Source organism: Ranitomeya imitator, chromosome 6 (assembly GCF_032444005.1).
Source record: "Ranitomeya imitator isolate aRanImi1 chromosome 6, aRanImi1.pri, whole genome shotgun sequence".
In the NCBI taxonomy this organism is placed as follows: Eukaryota; Metazoa; Chordata; class Amphibia; order Anura; family Dendrobatidae; genus Ranitomeya; species Ranitomeya imitator.
In genome coordinates, this window is record NC_091287.1 from 242,583,151 (window position 1) to 242,598,480 (window position 15,330).

At 48.3% G+C, this 15,330-nt stretch overlaps 1 protein-coding gene across 1 annotated transcript in view; it reads left to right on the top strand.

Moving 5' to 3' along the window:
• Positions 1-15,330, top strand: part of LOC138642404 (NFX1-type zinc finger-containing protein 1-like) — a 418,979-nt gene that overhangs the window by 58,858 nt on the left and 344,791 nt on the right. The window contains exon 3 of the mRNA XM_069730530.1: positions 13,825-13,878. Coding sequence (XP_069586631.1) covers positions 13,825-13,878 — 54 coding nt within the window. The remainder of the gene's footprint in view (positions 1-13,824; positions 13,879-15,330) is intronic.

A 15,330-nucleotide genomic window follows, 5' to 3' on the forward strand; every position in this document is an offset into this window, starting at 1 on the left:
AGATCAGCTGCCCATGCTGTGACTTCTCGCTTAGCATGGCCACTTAACTGCATCATCAGGAGACTAACACGCTGAACTTCACCCACAGGGAACATGTCAAAATGGGCCAGCATCTTTTCTCTGAAATCGTCAAGGGTATTAGGCTCACCTTCATACATTGGAAGCCATGGGCCACCCGGGGTATATGGCATCAGCACCGGCATGATGGGCGCCACTCCTTGCACCGCTGCGCTGCCGGACTCTCTATTGACACTCTGTCTTTTAGCTGCATTAGCGTTGCCGGGTGCTGCGGCGTCTCCGTGCTGCGACATACTGTGCCCCCTTAGTTAATCCGGACCCTTCCGGTCCTCCGCTTCCGTCGGGATAGTGTAGATTCGTTCCGCTGTGCAGCAGGATCGATTTTCCCCTTGCTCTGATGTCAGAGCGCTCAGCTTGGTGCCGCCCACAATGACACGCCCCCTGCTGCTCCCACCCACCGCGCTCTGTAATGGCGGATTCTGAAGTTTTTCAGTTAGACTGGGGCTCAGGTGATGGCGTAGCTCAATTAACAGTCTCGTGCCTAACGGTTATGAAGTGATTACCTCAGGGGATGGCGGCCATCTTTACTCCATTATAACCAATGGGGAAAAGTCACTTTCAATAGTTTTCAATGGGGAATGGATTTTTCTTTAATAAAGTCAATTTTCAAGATTTTTCATCCCAGTTTTCACAGTTTTGGGCTCCAATCACGGCACACAATACCCGGTATACGGGCTGGCTAGATCCTGTTCGTGACGCCAATTGTGACGCCCAGGAGACCGGGATACCCAGCACCGGACCAATGGAGTCTGTCTCTTGAGGGGGATGTCACGGGTGGCTTGACCCGGTGCTGTGGCCTCAGGCAATGCACAGTGTAAGGGGTATCATGAGGGGACAGGCACTTACTTGATCAGCAGCAGATTCTCCCAGCGGTGACGATCCCGATCCTGGATAGATGGCTATTGTCCAAATGAAAGACTGAGGCACTGAAACGTTTAACCAGTTTACTTTAACATAAAAGGATTTACAACCAGTCCTGTCACCGGAGTCTGTATGGGAACTCTGAGTTACTTTGACCCTGCCTGGGTCTTCGCCTCTTATTGTGCGCAATTTCTGTGTGGCCCTGCTGCTGTATGTGAACTGGCTGCCGGCCCAATCTGTCCCCTCCGGGTCCTGGTTCGACGGGCAACCCGAGTCCTTTTATCGGTTTACCCCCTCTGGGAGTACCGCTGAACTCTGTGTCTGTTGCTGCGTCCGGCCCTAGTGAAGCTGATATCACCTCACGTTTTTCCGGTTGCTGTATTATATATAATGAATACAGCCACGGATCCGGTATCCGTCTTTGCGCCTGTTCTGGGTAGTGATTAATGCTACCCGGTTCTCACAATGTCCTTTTTCTCTATCCCTCTTCTCCTCAGGCCGGTGATTTAGGCCTGGTAACAGTCACAGGGCTGTTAGAGATTCAACTGTATGACCTCTCACTTTCAGCTCCTTAGCCCAACTGCCATTTCTTCTCTCAGACCAGAATGGATCAAGGGGAGTCTCTGGAGCTCCCCCTTCTGGCCGGAGGTGGTAGTGCAGTCTTGCTATTTTAGTATTTGTACTTACTGTCAGTAACTATTTTTGTGGCAAATACCCCTAGGGGTGCCACATATGTATGTAGTATGTTGTATGTATGTGTGTAGTATGTATGTAGTATGTTGTATGTATGTACAGTACAGACCAAAAGTTTGGACACACCTTCTCATTTAAAGATTTTTCTGTATTTTCATGACTATGAAAATTGTACATTCACACTGAAGGCATCAAAACTTTGAATTAACACATGTGGAATAATATACTTAACAAAAAAGTGTGAAACAATTGAAAATATGTCTTATATTCTAGGTTCTTCAAAGTAGCCACCTTTTGCTTTGATGACTGCTTTGCACACTCTTGGCATTCTCTGAGCTTCAAGAGGTAGTCACCGGAAATGGTTTTCACTTCACAGGTGTACCCTATCAGGTTTAATAAGTGGGATTTCTTGCCTTATAAATGGGGTTGGGACCATCAGTTGTGTTGAGTAGAAGTCTGGTGGATACACAGCTGATAGTCCTACTGAATAGACTGTTAAAATTTGTATTATGGCAAGAAAAAAGCAGCTAAATAAAGAAAAACGAGTGGCCATCATTACTTTAAGACATGAAGGTCCATCAGTTCGAAAAATTGGGAACACTTTGAAAGTGTCACCAAGTGCAGTTGCAAAAAACATCAAGCGCTACAAAGAAACTGGCTCACCTGAGGACCGCCCCAGGAAAGGAAGACCAATAGTCACCTCTGCTTCTGAGGATGAGTTTATCAGACTCACCAGTCTCAGAAATCGCAGGTTACAGCAGCTCAGATTAGAAACCAGGTCAATGCCACACAGCGTTCTAGCAGCAGACACAACTCTACAACAACTGTTAAGAGGAGACTTTGTGCAGCAGGCCTTCATGGTAAACTAGCTGCTTGGAAACCACTGCTAAGGACAGGCAACAAGTAGAAGAAACTTGTTTGGGCTAAAGAACACAAGGAATGGACATTAGACCAGTGGAAATCTGTGCTTTGGTCTGATGAGTCCAAATTTGAGATCTTTGGTTCCAACCACCGTGTCTTTGTGCGACGCAGAAAAAGTGAACGGATGGACTCTATATGCCTGGTTCCCAACGTGAAGCATGGAAGAGGAGGTGTGATGGTGTGGGGGTGCTTTGCTGGTGACACTGTTGGGGATTTATTCAAAATTGAAGGCATACTGAACCAGCATGGCTACCACAGCATCTTGCAGCGGCATGCTATTCCATCCGGCTTGCGTTTAGTTGGACCATCATTTATTTTTCAAAAGGACAAAGACCCCAAACATACCTCCAGGCTGTGTAAGGGCTATTTGTCCAAGAAGGAGAGTGATGGGGTGCTACGCCAGATGACCTGGCCTCCACAGTCACCAGACCTGAACCCAATAGAGATGGTTTGGGGTGAGCTGGACCACAGAGTGAAGGCAAAAAGGCCAACAAGTGCTAAGCATCTCTGGGAACTCCTTCAAGATTGTTGGAAGACCATTTCCGGTGACTATCTCTTGAAGCTCATCAAGAGAATGCCAAGAGCGTGCAAAGCAGTCATCAAAGCAAAAGGTGGCTACCTTGAAGAACCTAGAATATAAGACATATTTTTAGTTGTTTCACACTTTTTTGTTAAGTATATAATTCCACATGTGTTAATTTATAGTTTTGATGCCTTCAGTGTGCATTTACAATTTTCCTAGTCATGAAAATACAAAAAAATCTTTAAATGAGAAGGTGTGTCCAAACTTTTGGTCTGTATTGTATGTAGTATGTATGTAGTATATAGTATGTTGAATGTATGTAGTATGTATGTAGTATGTTGTATGTATGTATGTATGTATGTAGTATGTTGTATGTATGTTTGTGTTGTTTTTTTTAACATTCAACACATTAGCCGGATGATGGGACTACGACTGTCCCATCATTGGCTAATGTGTCAATCACTGTCATTGTAGCAGGCATAGCCCGAAGGGACTTGTAGTCCCATCGGACGATGCCTGCACACAGTCACAAAGACCCCCGGCAGGCTCGCACAGATGCCTGGCAGGCCTGCACAGACACCCGGCAGGCCCACATAGACCCCCGAGAGGCCCGTACAGGCCCCGGCAGGCCCGCACAGACCCTGGAGAGGCCCGTACAGACCCCCGGCAGGCCCGCACAGACTCCCGAGAGGCCCGTACAGACCCCGCCTGCACACACAGACATGCACAGTCTCTGCCCACGCACCGCCCACACTCTTTCCCCCTCCCGAACATGATGTGCAAGGAAAGAAAGGGTTTATTTTAATTCCAATATTTGTGTCCCATTGACTTGCATTGGTTTCTGGTATCGGAATCGGCGATATCCGATATTTTGGGTATCGGTCCGATCCAATCCGATATTTCCAAATATCGGAAGGTATCGCTCAACACTAATCGTCAGTCTTACCACAATACAAGCATAGCCCTTCAGCAAACCTCTTCTCCCTCTCCTGGGAACAGGAGGACATCGCCCCAAGTTGCATCGGTTCCCCGCTGTCGACAGGGCTATCCTGAGAGACTGGGTCCAGCATTATAAGAGCCTTCTCTTCATTCTATATGCCTCTCAATCTTCTATCCACACGGATAGCTAACTGCATAGTAGTTTCCAAAGTATCAGGTGCAGGATATGCAATGAGCAAATCTTTAACTCTTTCACTCAAACCTGCTAAAAGCTGACTCTTGAGCGCTGGGTCATTCCACCTGACCTCTGCGGACCATCGTCTGAACTGGGTGCAATACCTCTCAGCATCAACAGAACCCTGTTTAAGCCGTCTGAGCTCTGCCTCAGCTAATGTGACTGGAGCGCCCCCAGATGCAGGGCCGCGGGGTACTCGGTACCGGTCCTCTCTGTCTCGGTGCTGGGGTTGTCACGGTGGCTGGACCCGGTCCGTGACCCTGCTAAGGGGCATCCAATGAAAGGGTGATGAAAGTTTGTCAAGGGTTCGTGAAGCCACCTGTGGTATTCGGTCAGGGTGACCGACGCTGCTTAAGGGTCCGCTGGGGTGATGGAATGGCAGCTAGATAGTATACCTTCCCACAGGTGAAGTATATCCCCAGGGCTTCCCAGTAGTGTAGGTGGCGATGATGTGAGGCGCAGTTAATAATGAAGACACAAGGTTGCAGTCTCTTTACCTTTTTACTGAAGATTTCGGGGTCCGCAATCCAGAGCACTGCTAACAGGGCTGGCTGAGTCCGGCCAGTCCGAAGGCACATCCAGAGTACCCTTTGCAGGTGGAAATCAGTGCCTACCAACTAACGCCTGTGTCTTTTAGTCCTTCCCTGCTGAGCACCACGGAATAGTCCTCACAACTTTTGTATTCGTTCGTTCTCTCTCTCTCCGTCCCCCAGTTTATCTGGCTAGGACGCACCCGTTTGACGGGAAGGCCTGGAGTTATTCTGGGACCCTAGAGACGCCCCTCTCCCACAATTGCCCCCTATGTCTGCTTAGGTGATTTAAGGTAGACAGCCAACCTATAATCAACTGTCCTGCCGCTGTTTGAAGTAATGCTTGAAGTCTGTTACTTCCTCGGCGTTCCGGCCACCGACTACGCGCCTCAGTAGGATGTTGCCGATCTCGGGGCATGACTCCTACTGGTTCTATCTCCTTTGTGCTGTGATCTCGTTTCTCACTTCTCCACAATATCCTTCGCTTCGTGTCCTTCCTTAGGATGCCGCCGCAAGGTAGTGCAGGCGCGGCTCCGTAATGATCTGTCCTTTCTGCTAGGTACCTGCCAGGAACTCACCCCTGACAGGTCCTCCCTGGAGCTCTGCCAGGCTGCGTTCTCCTTAACTTCCTATCCAACCCCCAGTTTTACCAGAGTGTGAGGAGTGGCCTAATACATAGTGCCTGGTGGCCGGAGTGTGAAGTGTAATGTGTGACTGTGATACCTGGTCAGGTGAACTCCTTTAGTGCAATCAGACATAACATCACTCCCCTTAGTGGCAGAGCGACATTACTGCAACGACCAGGACTCTGGGGGGCTGCACTCCCCCCCGGTTAAATCCAGCACTCCTGGACTGGGAAAAGAAGAACAACAATACATGTTAGAAAAAAGACACACAAAATTTTTGAAATGCTATGAATAGGTAAATATAACAATGCTTCCCTTTATGGGAGGTGAGGTCAATTGAATGTTACAACAGAAACATATTGAAACATTTTAAATAACATCCTAACTTACTGACTATAAATAATTTCCTTTACCCAGCCGGGTATTCTACTAACTTTTCCTTTAAGGGCGTATAGGCTGAACCCACTAAAGGCTTACTATAAAACACTATGGTACAAAGTTAACATTTTCTTTACTTCTTCGACTTCACACATGCAGGACCGCCTAGCCACTTGTCTGGGCCTACTGCATCCCTTCTTGTAGGTTCACAGCAACCATTTCTCTATGGTTTTCAGGAGGACTCCCTAACCCCTACGGGTTCACTTACTAGCTCTCTAGCTACATGTTATCTACTATGTAAACATTATTGCTATCTTACTACTTAAGGCAACATTATCAAAGTGCAACAAGTAAACATTCCCTTTAAGAGGAAAAATCAGTCTTTTCTGAGGTAGTGCAAACAATCAACCAGTCACTAATAAACTTTAAAGGTACCGTCACACTAAGCGACGCTGCCGCGATACCGACAACGATGTCGATCGCTGCAGCGTCGCTGTTTGGTCGCTGGAGAGCTGTCACACAGACAGCTCTCCAGCGACCAACGATCCCGAAGTCCCCGGGTAACCAGGGTAAACATCGGGTTACTAAGCGCAGGGCCGCGCTTAGTAACCCGATGTTTACCCTGGTTACCAGCGTAAACGTAAAAAAAGCAAACTACATACTTACCTTCCGTGTCTGTCCTCCGGCGCTCTGCTTTCCTCTGCACTGTCAGCACCGGCCAGCCGGAAAGCAGAGCGGTGACGTCACCGCTGTGCTTTCCGGCTGGCCGGCACTCACAGCCAGTGCAGGGAAGCAGAGCGCCGGGGACAGACACAGAAGGTAAGTACAGTATGTAGTGTTTGTTTTTTTTACGTTTACGCTGGTAACCAGGGTAAACATCGGGTTACTAAGTGCGGCCCTGCGCTTAGTAACCCGATATTTACCCTGGTTACCAGTGAAGACATCGCTGGATCGGCGTCACACATGCCGATTCAGGGATGTCTGCGGGAGGTCCAGCGACAAAATAAAGTTCTGGACTTTCCCCAGCGACCAACGATCTCCCAGCAGGGGCCTGATCGTTGGTCGCTGTCACACATAACGATTTCCTTAAAGATATCGTTGCTACGTCACAAAAAGCAACGATATCGTTAACGATATCGTTATGTGTGACAGTACCTTTAGACAAGAGAAACTTTCACGTCGTCATCAGGAATAGTTTCTTCGCAAAGTCTTCTTTCCTTGTAAAACCAGTAGAGAGCACCTTTAAGAAAGTGCAAACTATTTACAGAACCAGTTTGTGAATCATTCACCGTCCATGATTCGGTAGTCTCTTGAAACAATGATGAACTTGTGCAAAAACTTAAAACAATAGGGATCCCGGGTCAACAAAGGGATCCCTTTAAAGAATTAACCCTAAACGGGTTTTAAGCAGCAATGAGCTGGAAACAGTTAACTATTTACATATTCGGGGTTTCGAGGTTTGTTTCTAAAGTAGGTGACAAGACATCAGTCAGTAGTGAACACTCCCTGGCCGAGGAAGGTCTGGATCCGTGCTCTCATCTGATGCCGTATGGACGTCCTTGGGTTGTCTCTTAGGCACAATCAAGTCATTAGTGGTCCGGGTACAGACGTCAGTGTTAGTGGCAGACTCCGTAGGTAGGACACTACACGCAGGGGTATTGGTACTGGGCCCCGTGGGCGCGGGAGCAGGAGAAGTACTGTCACTAGTTTCAGTCGTGACAGTAAATGGTGCTACCACAGGCTAACATCGTTTGACACTTTTGGCATACCATCCCCGCTCACTCCAGTGGTGGGTGTAGGTCACATGGTCCCCTCTGGACAAGTTTCGGGTAGGCGGTACGCTGTGGGACTGGGCTTCCACGTTACAGCTAGTAACAAAGGCTTCAGTCGGCAGCCCTGGCTCCAGTATGAAGCCGCAACCCCTTCTCAGGTGAAAGGCTAGTACTATCCCTTGTTTCACTGCACTCTCAGGGCAGCAGTTGAAGAGGGGCGTTTGTACCCCTGATCGGGCAGTCTGTTCTGTTCGCCCCCGGTCTTCGCATTGTGAAACTAAGCATCGTTTATACTGCTCCCAGGTGAGCCCGATGACATAAGAGCCCTCCTGTCTGGACCTGCCTGGTTGGATCCTTGGAGCATCCCATTCAAAGATCACCCACTCGTGACTCACATCTAACGGTTCGCCCATAGACGTCGGCAGCGGGGGCAGTATCCCTTTCATGGCGTAAAGGGCTGCCACCACGATCTCGGCAGCGGAAGACCGGTCATAGACGGGATGGGGAGCGGTCACTGGAGCCGGATCGGTCGGTGGGGCAGGGTCATTTTTGGTACCTGTGTCTGATGTGGTTCCACCAATGTCGATCGGCTCCGCTGACAAGGACACTGGAGTCTGCTGCGGCTCTAACCACGGCTCTCCCTGTGCGACCTTCTTGCACAGCTCCGACTTCCATTTCTTCACCGTTGCCGACCCCACGTCCGGAGGCGGGAGGTCTGACGCCTCCAGTAGCGGCAGGCTCTGGTTCGCCTCCGGTGGGCTGGGGCGACCCCGGGTCACTCCGTCGTCATTCAGGCACCCACTGGTCGCCTTTTCTGCTCCAGGATCTTCGCTCGATCTCACATGCTGCTCCTCCATTTTCTGGGGTTTCGGCTCCTGCATTCCTGAGCTTGTCATCCTGCAGCCGTAATCGGAGAGGGCGGTCGCTACTTTTGGCGCCGCTTTCTCAATCTCCTCCCATGGCACGCCCTCCTTCTCCTGCGCTCCTCGTGGCGCGGCAATGGCAGTGGTTTTGGCGGGAATCTTGGCGGCAAATAGCAATACACAGTCTTTGCAATAAATCACAGTTCAAGCACAATTCAATCACAGTTCCAAGGCACACATGACCTGATCCTGCAGGCTTTAGTACATCCTGTTCGTGATGCCAAGTTGGAGCGCCCCCAGACACAGGGCCGCGGGGTACTCGGTACCGGTCCTCTCTGTTTCGGTGCTGGGGTTGTCACGGTGGCTGGACCCGGTCCGTGACCCTGCTATGGGGCGTCCAATGAAAGGTGATGAAAGTTTGTCAAGGGTTCGTGACGTCACCTGTGGTATTCGGTCAGCGTGACCGACGCTGCTTAGGGGTCCGCTGGGGTGATGGAATGGCAGCTAGATGGCATACCTTCCCGCAGGTGAAGTATATCCCCAGGGCTTCCCAGTAGTGTAGGTGGCGATGATGTGAGCCGCAGTTAATAATGAGGACTGTTGTGAATTCTGTGGCTGAATTCACTCCTGTGGTCACAAGTGGTACTGCAGCTTCTGAGCTTCCTCCCTCGGGTGTTCTGGTGAGCTCGTTGGCTGCTTTGTTATTTAACTCCACCTGATTCTGTCTTCCTTGCTCCTAGTCAATGTTCCAGTGTTGGATCTGAGCTTCTGGATCTTTCCTGTGGCCTGCTGCTCTGCTTAGATAAGTGATTCTTTGCTTTTGTTGCCATTTTTTCTGTCCAGCTTGTCTATTCGTTTTTGCTGGAAGCTCTGAGACGCAAAGGGTCTTTTTGCCCCCTTTGCGTGGTTTTTTGCTTTAGGGTTTTTTGTAGACTGCAAAGTTCTCTTTGCTATCCTCGCTCTATCTAGAATATCGGGCCTCACTTTGCTGAATCTATTTCATCCCTACGTTTTGTCTTTTCATCTTGCTAACAGTCATTATATGTGGGGGGCTGCCTTTTCCTTTGGGTATTTCTCTGAGGCAAGTCAGGCTTGTATTTCTATCTTCAGGCTAGTCAGTTTCTCAGGCTGTGCCGAGTTGCATAGGTAGTTTTAGGCGCAATCCACAGCTGCCTTTAGTTGTGTTTAGGATAGGTTCAGGTATTGCGGTCTACAGAGATTCCACGTCTCAGAGCTCGTTCTATTGTTTTTGGGTATTGTCAGATCACTGTATGTGCTCTGATTGCTGGCACACTGTGTCACTGGATTGCCTTCATAACAGAGGACACAGGGTTGCAGTCTCTTTACCTTTTTACTGAAGACTTTGGGGTCCGCAATCCAGAGCACTGCTAACAGGGCTGGCTGAGTCCGCCGGTCCGAAGGCACATCCAGAGTTCCCTTTGCAGGTGGAAATCAGTGCCTACCAACTAGCGCCTGTGTGTTGTAGTCCTTCCCTGCTGAGCACCATGGGATAGTCCTCACAACTTTCGTATTCGTTCGTTCTCTCTCTCTCCGTCCCCCAGTTTATCTGGCTAGGACGCACCCGTTTGACGGGAAGGCCTGGAGTTATTCTGGGACCCTAGAGACGCCCCTCTCCCACAATTGCCCCCTATGTCTGCTTTGGTGATTTAAGGTAGACAGCCAACCTATAATCAACTGTCCTGCCGCTGTTTGAAGTAATGCTTGAAGTCTGTTACTTCCTTGGCGTTCCGGCCACTGGCTACGCGCCTCAGTAGGATGTTGCCGATCTCGGGGCACGACTCCTACTGGTTCTATCTCCTTTGTGCTGTGATCTCGTTTCTCACTTCTCCACAATATCCTTCACTTCGTGTCCTTCCGTAGGATGCCGCTGCAAGGTAGTGCAAGTGCAGAGCCCCAGACATCTGGTCGTTGCAGTATGACACTCTGCCGCTAAGGGGAGTGATGGTACGTCCGATGGCACTGAAGGAATTCTACTGACCAGGTATCACCAGCACACATTACACTTCACACTCCGGCCACTAGGGAGAGAAAAAGGCTTTATTTATTGGGCCCCTCCTCACACTGGTAAAACTAGGGGTTGGATAGGAAATTAGTCAGAAGCTGACTTGGTTGGATGCAGGCAACATCCCGTGGCAGGGGGTGTTGCAGGGAGAAGACACAGGGGGGTCCCTGTCAGGTGTGGGAACCTGGCAGGTGCCTAGCGAACAGAGCAGAACGTTACGGAACCGCGCCTGCACACCCCGCGGCGGTATCCTAAGAGAGTGACACGAAGGGAAGGATATTGTGGAACAGTGAGAAACGAGATCAAGCACAAAGGAGAGCCAGTAGGAGTTGTGCCGTGAGACCGAGGAAACATCCTACTGAGGCGTGTAGCCGGAGGCCGGAAGACCGCGGGAGTAACTGACTCTAGGCCTTACTTCGAACTCCGCAGGACAGTTAATTATAGGTTGGCTGTCTACCTTAAATTTCCTACGAAGAAATAGGGGGCAACACGTGGAGTGGGGCGTCTCTAGGGTCCCGGAAGAGCTCCGAGCCTTCCCATCATACGGGTGCGTCCTAGCCATAACATACCTGGGGGATGAGAAACTAGTAACATCTGGAACAAGAGAGAGAGAATTAGAAAGAACGAACGAACGAGAACAGAAGTTGTGAGGACTATTCCGAATGCTCAGAAGGGTAGCACTACAACACACAGGCGCTAGTGGTAGGCACTGATTTCCACCTGCAAAGGGAACTCTGGATGTGCCCACCGGACCGGCCGGTCTCAGAAAGCCCTGTTAAGCGTGCTCTGGATTGAGGATCCTGAAGTCTTCAGTAAAGAGGTAAGAGACTGCAACCTTGTGTCCTCGTTATTGACTGCACCTCACACCATCACCATCTACCTTACTGGGAAGCCCTGGGGACATACTTCACCTGTGGGAAGGTATACCATCCAGCTGCCATTCCATCATCCCAGCGGACCCCACAGCAGTGTCACCCTGACCGAACACCACAGGTGGCGTCACGAATCCCTGACAGACTCCTATCACCTTTTATTGGACGCCCCTTACCAGGGTCGCGGACCGGGTCTAGCCACCGTGACAGTCTCAGAACCGAATCAGAGAGGCCCAGTACTGCGAACTCGTGGCCCTGTGTCTGGGGGCGCTCCACAGGTGCGGCTCCGTAACGATCTTTCCTTTCTGCTAGGTACCTGCCAGGAACTCACCCCTGACAGGTCCTCCCTGGAGCTCTCCCAGGCTGCGTTCTCCCTAACTTCCTATCCAACCCCCAGTTTTACCAGAGTGTGAGGAGTGGCCTAATACATAGTGCCTTTTGCTCCCCCTGGTGGCCGGAGTGTGAAGTGTAATACCTGGTCAGGTGAACTCCTTTAGTGCAATCAGACATCACTCCCCTTAGTGGCAGAGCGACATTACTGCAACGACCAGGACTCTGGGGCGCTCCATGACCCTATCAGGATCATCATATAACAACCCCATAGCAGAAGAAAATGCTTCTACTGATGTCAAACAAGGATCATCAAGATGTAATGAAAATGCCCAGATTTGGGGTTCACTTCGCAATATAGACATAATAATCCCCACACTCTGTAATTCACTCCCTGAGGATCTGGGTCTAAGGCGAAAATATAGTAAACATGCATTTTTAAACCTAAAAAATTCCTACCAATTACCGGAAAAAACTCAGGTAATCCTACCTTAGGTTCTTCAGAGCGTGCTCCAGAGTAATTACTCACATGCTGTAGCAAATCGCTACTTCCAAAGTTAACCCTTGCAAGTGTTGAGCAAGTTCTTGGACGCTGCACATGTTTTTTACGGAATTGTAACACAGAACTAGGACAGAAGGGGGAAAACTAACCCTGCACTGAGACTAGGCTGATACCCTATGATGGAGTGGGTGACCCATTCCTTGCGAATAGACCCACCAACGATCCTAGGTTAATCTCAGCGAAGACCTATAGATAGGGGGAAGGAGGTCCCTAAAAGATATAACGACTGGGTATAAAAACAGGTCACCTCCTAATAGAAAATACAGAGAAGGTTGCAGAAACCAATAGAAAACAGGAACTAAGGATAGCCGAACCGCGGTCCCAGAAATGCACAATATCAAACAGAGAAAGCTATCAAAGCACCAAGCCAGAACTCTAGCGGATTAACACTGATGTCCAGCAAGGACTGGGAGGCAGGTGAGGGTAATAAAGAGTGATACAATCACCTGACCTAAGACAACCCAGCACCCGGAGAAAAAGACCATCAGCCAGAAAACCACAACAAGATGGCGAATGGTCAAAAACAAAACAGATTCTAACTGATGCCCCATAACCTCGTCATATGCAGCATGACAGCCCCATAGCCTCCCCATGTGCAGCATGACACCCCATAGCCTCCTCATGTGCAGTATGACACCCCATATCTTCCTCATATGCTGCAAGACACCCCATAGCATCCTCATGTGCCGCATGTCACCCCCATAGCCTCCCCATGTGCAGCATGACATCCCCATACCCACCCAAACATCCCATGCACATGAAAAAAAGAGAAAAGCACATACTCACCTCGGTTCCGTTCCCCAGCGCTCTGCTTCTCTCCCTTCTTTTCTCTTTGCCTCCATTGTGCTGATTCTCCACAGTACACAGCCGGTGCGATTAAATGATGTCATCGCGTCAGCTGTTTCACATGCTGATTGGTGGAGGAAGTGGCCTGAGTCAACGCAGATGTCAGAGACAGCGAGCGAGCAAGCGGGCACGGTGCGGACCGTGGGCCTCTGGTTTCCAGCCCCTCGGCTGTCTCGATCCTTTGTCCAGTTGTGGTCTGATGGCTTCTCTAATGCTTTGGTGCAATCAACCAAAGTATTATTGCCTGTAAGTGACAAGCTGAAAATGAATGTGATCATACATTTGGCCTAATAGGTATAATTGCAGGCCAAAAAGAATAATTTCAGCAAAACATAAAATATGTGAAGTAGTTAGAAAGATATTGTCCATTTGTCCATATTTAGCTCATTAGGTTAGTTTAAGTTAAACCATCTTTTCCTGGATTTTGAATGGAAGTTTGGGTCTGCCTGTTTCAATATCATGGCTCAAGATGATGCAGGAATAGGAGCAAGCGTCAGCTGCTTATGCAGGATATCGTAGACTCCAAGAGCACACATTAGCATCTGTGTGTGCAGGCCCAAAATGTATATGGCGTCCCATCTTCCCTGAGCTAAATGTACAAGAATAACCTAAATGTCATGTCAGCAAATATACTCAGTAAAGAGTGAAGAGTAAAAATTAATAACCATAATTAATATTTAACATTTTGCAGTATAGAGGTGAAATCAAGAGACTTTTTAAACTTTGTGAAAAACTTAGAAAATCTTAATGGACAGGCTTTTTTTATCTGCAGGTGGTCAACACACTCATCATCATGGCCAAAGTGCGGGAGGTAGGGGGACGCATGGTGAGTATAGTCCTCTATTTGTTTCATTAGCTGCTGGTTACTTGGCTTCTCACAACATTGTAATATTATAACTGAGCCTGTATGTGTGTTAAAAATATATGTACCATGTCTTCTCTAATTAATCTCTTTTAAATAAGGCCACCTATTGCAACCCATTTTTGTGATGATGTGGTCGCCATTGACCTTAGCATCTAAGTTTGTAACAACCTTAATCAAAGGTTTCTTTGTAATACCAGCCATTGCAGCAGGAGCCTGGTTGTCAGTCACATTTTTTTAGCACGTGTAAAACGCAACTGAATTTACACCCTACAGAGGATATTTATGTCTGTAATTCTGGGCAAAGAGGTTACATTCAGGAGTTTTCAAAACCAGATGTTAAGGAATCAACTACTTTGACTGGTGAAGAGTTTTCTGAGACAGCTGGGAGTTATTTTGACTCCTCTTTCAGTCTAATAGATCGATAAGATACAGTATATTTAAAGGGGAGTGTCTAAAGCAGACTGCTCCTTTAAGTGCTATATATTGATTTCCAGGCACTGACACAAAAAAGGGGTCTGATTTTTGTTGTGGTTACACTTTGTGTTCTGATCATTCTAGCCGTGGTGGCCATGACCCATAGATAATGCATACTTATCTTCCTGTTTGTCTACCATCTATATACTGTAGGGTTTTGAACTGACTCAGCTGCGGTTAAGGTAGGCACAGAAATGTCCAGACAGGTTTATTTGTCGATGTTATCCGTGCTGCTGAAAAGGACTAAGATGTAGATCCGGGTATGATGAAATAAAAGATGGGGGTTTATTCAACGCGTAGAAAAATATTTAGCATTGAGAGTCCTCAGTGGTTGATACCTTTTAATGGCTAACTGAAAAGATGGTACAAAATTGCAAGCTATCGAGACTACACAGGTCTCTTCATCAGGCATAGACTAATAGAAATTCTGAAGAATCACATATTTATGCTGTGTTGTGCATAAATATGTGATTCTTCAGAATTTCTATTTGTCTATGCCTGATGAAGAGACCGGAGTAGTCTCGATAGCTTGCAATTTGTTACCATCTTTTCAGTTAGCCATTATAAGGTATCAACCACTGAGGACTCTCAATTCTAAATATTTTTCTATCCACTGGCTAACACGGTACCAAGATATATATCTTTCCTCACTCAATAGTGGTCATTTCCTGATGAAGAAGTAACTTTGTACTTCGAAAGTCATTGAATAAGCCGCCATCTTTTATGTCATCATACCTGGATGCACATCTTAAGGTACCGTCACACTGAACGATATCGCTAGCGATCCGTGATGTTGCAGCGTCCTGGCTAGCGATATCGTTCAGTTTGACACGCAGCAGCGATCAGGATCCTGCTGTGATGTCGTTGGTCGCTGCAGAAAGTCCAGCACTTTATTTCGTCGCTGGACCTCCTGCAGACATCGCTGAATCGGCGTGTGTG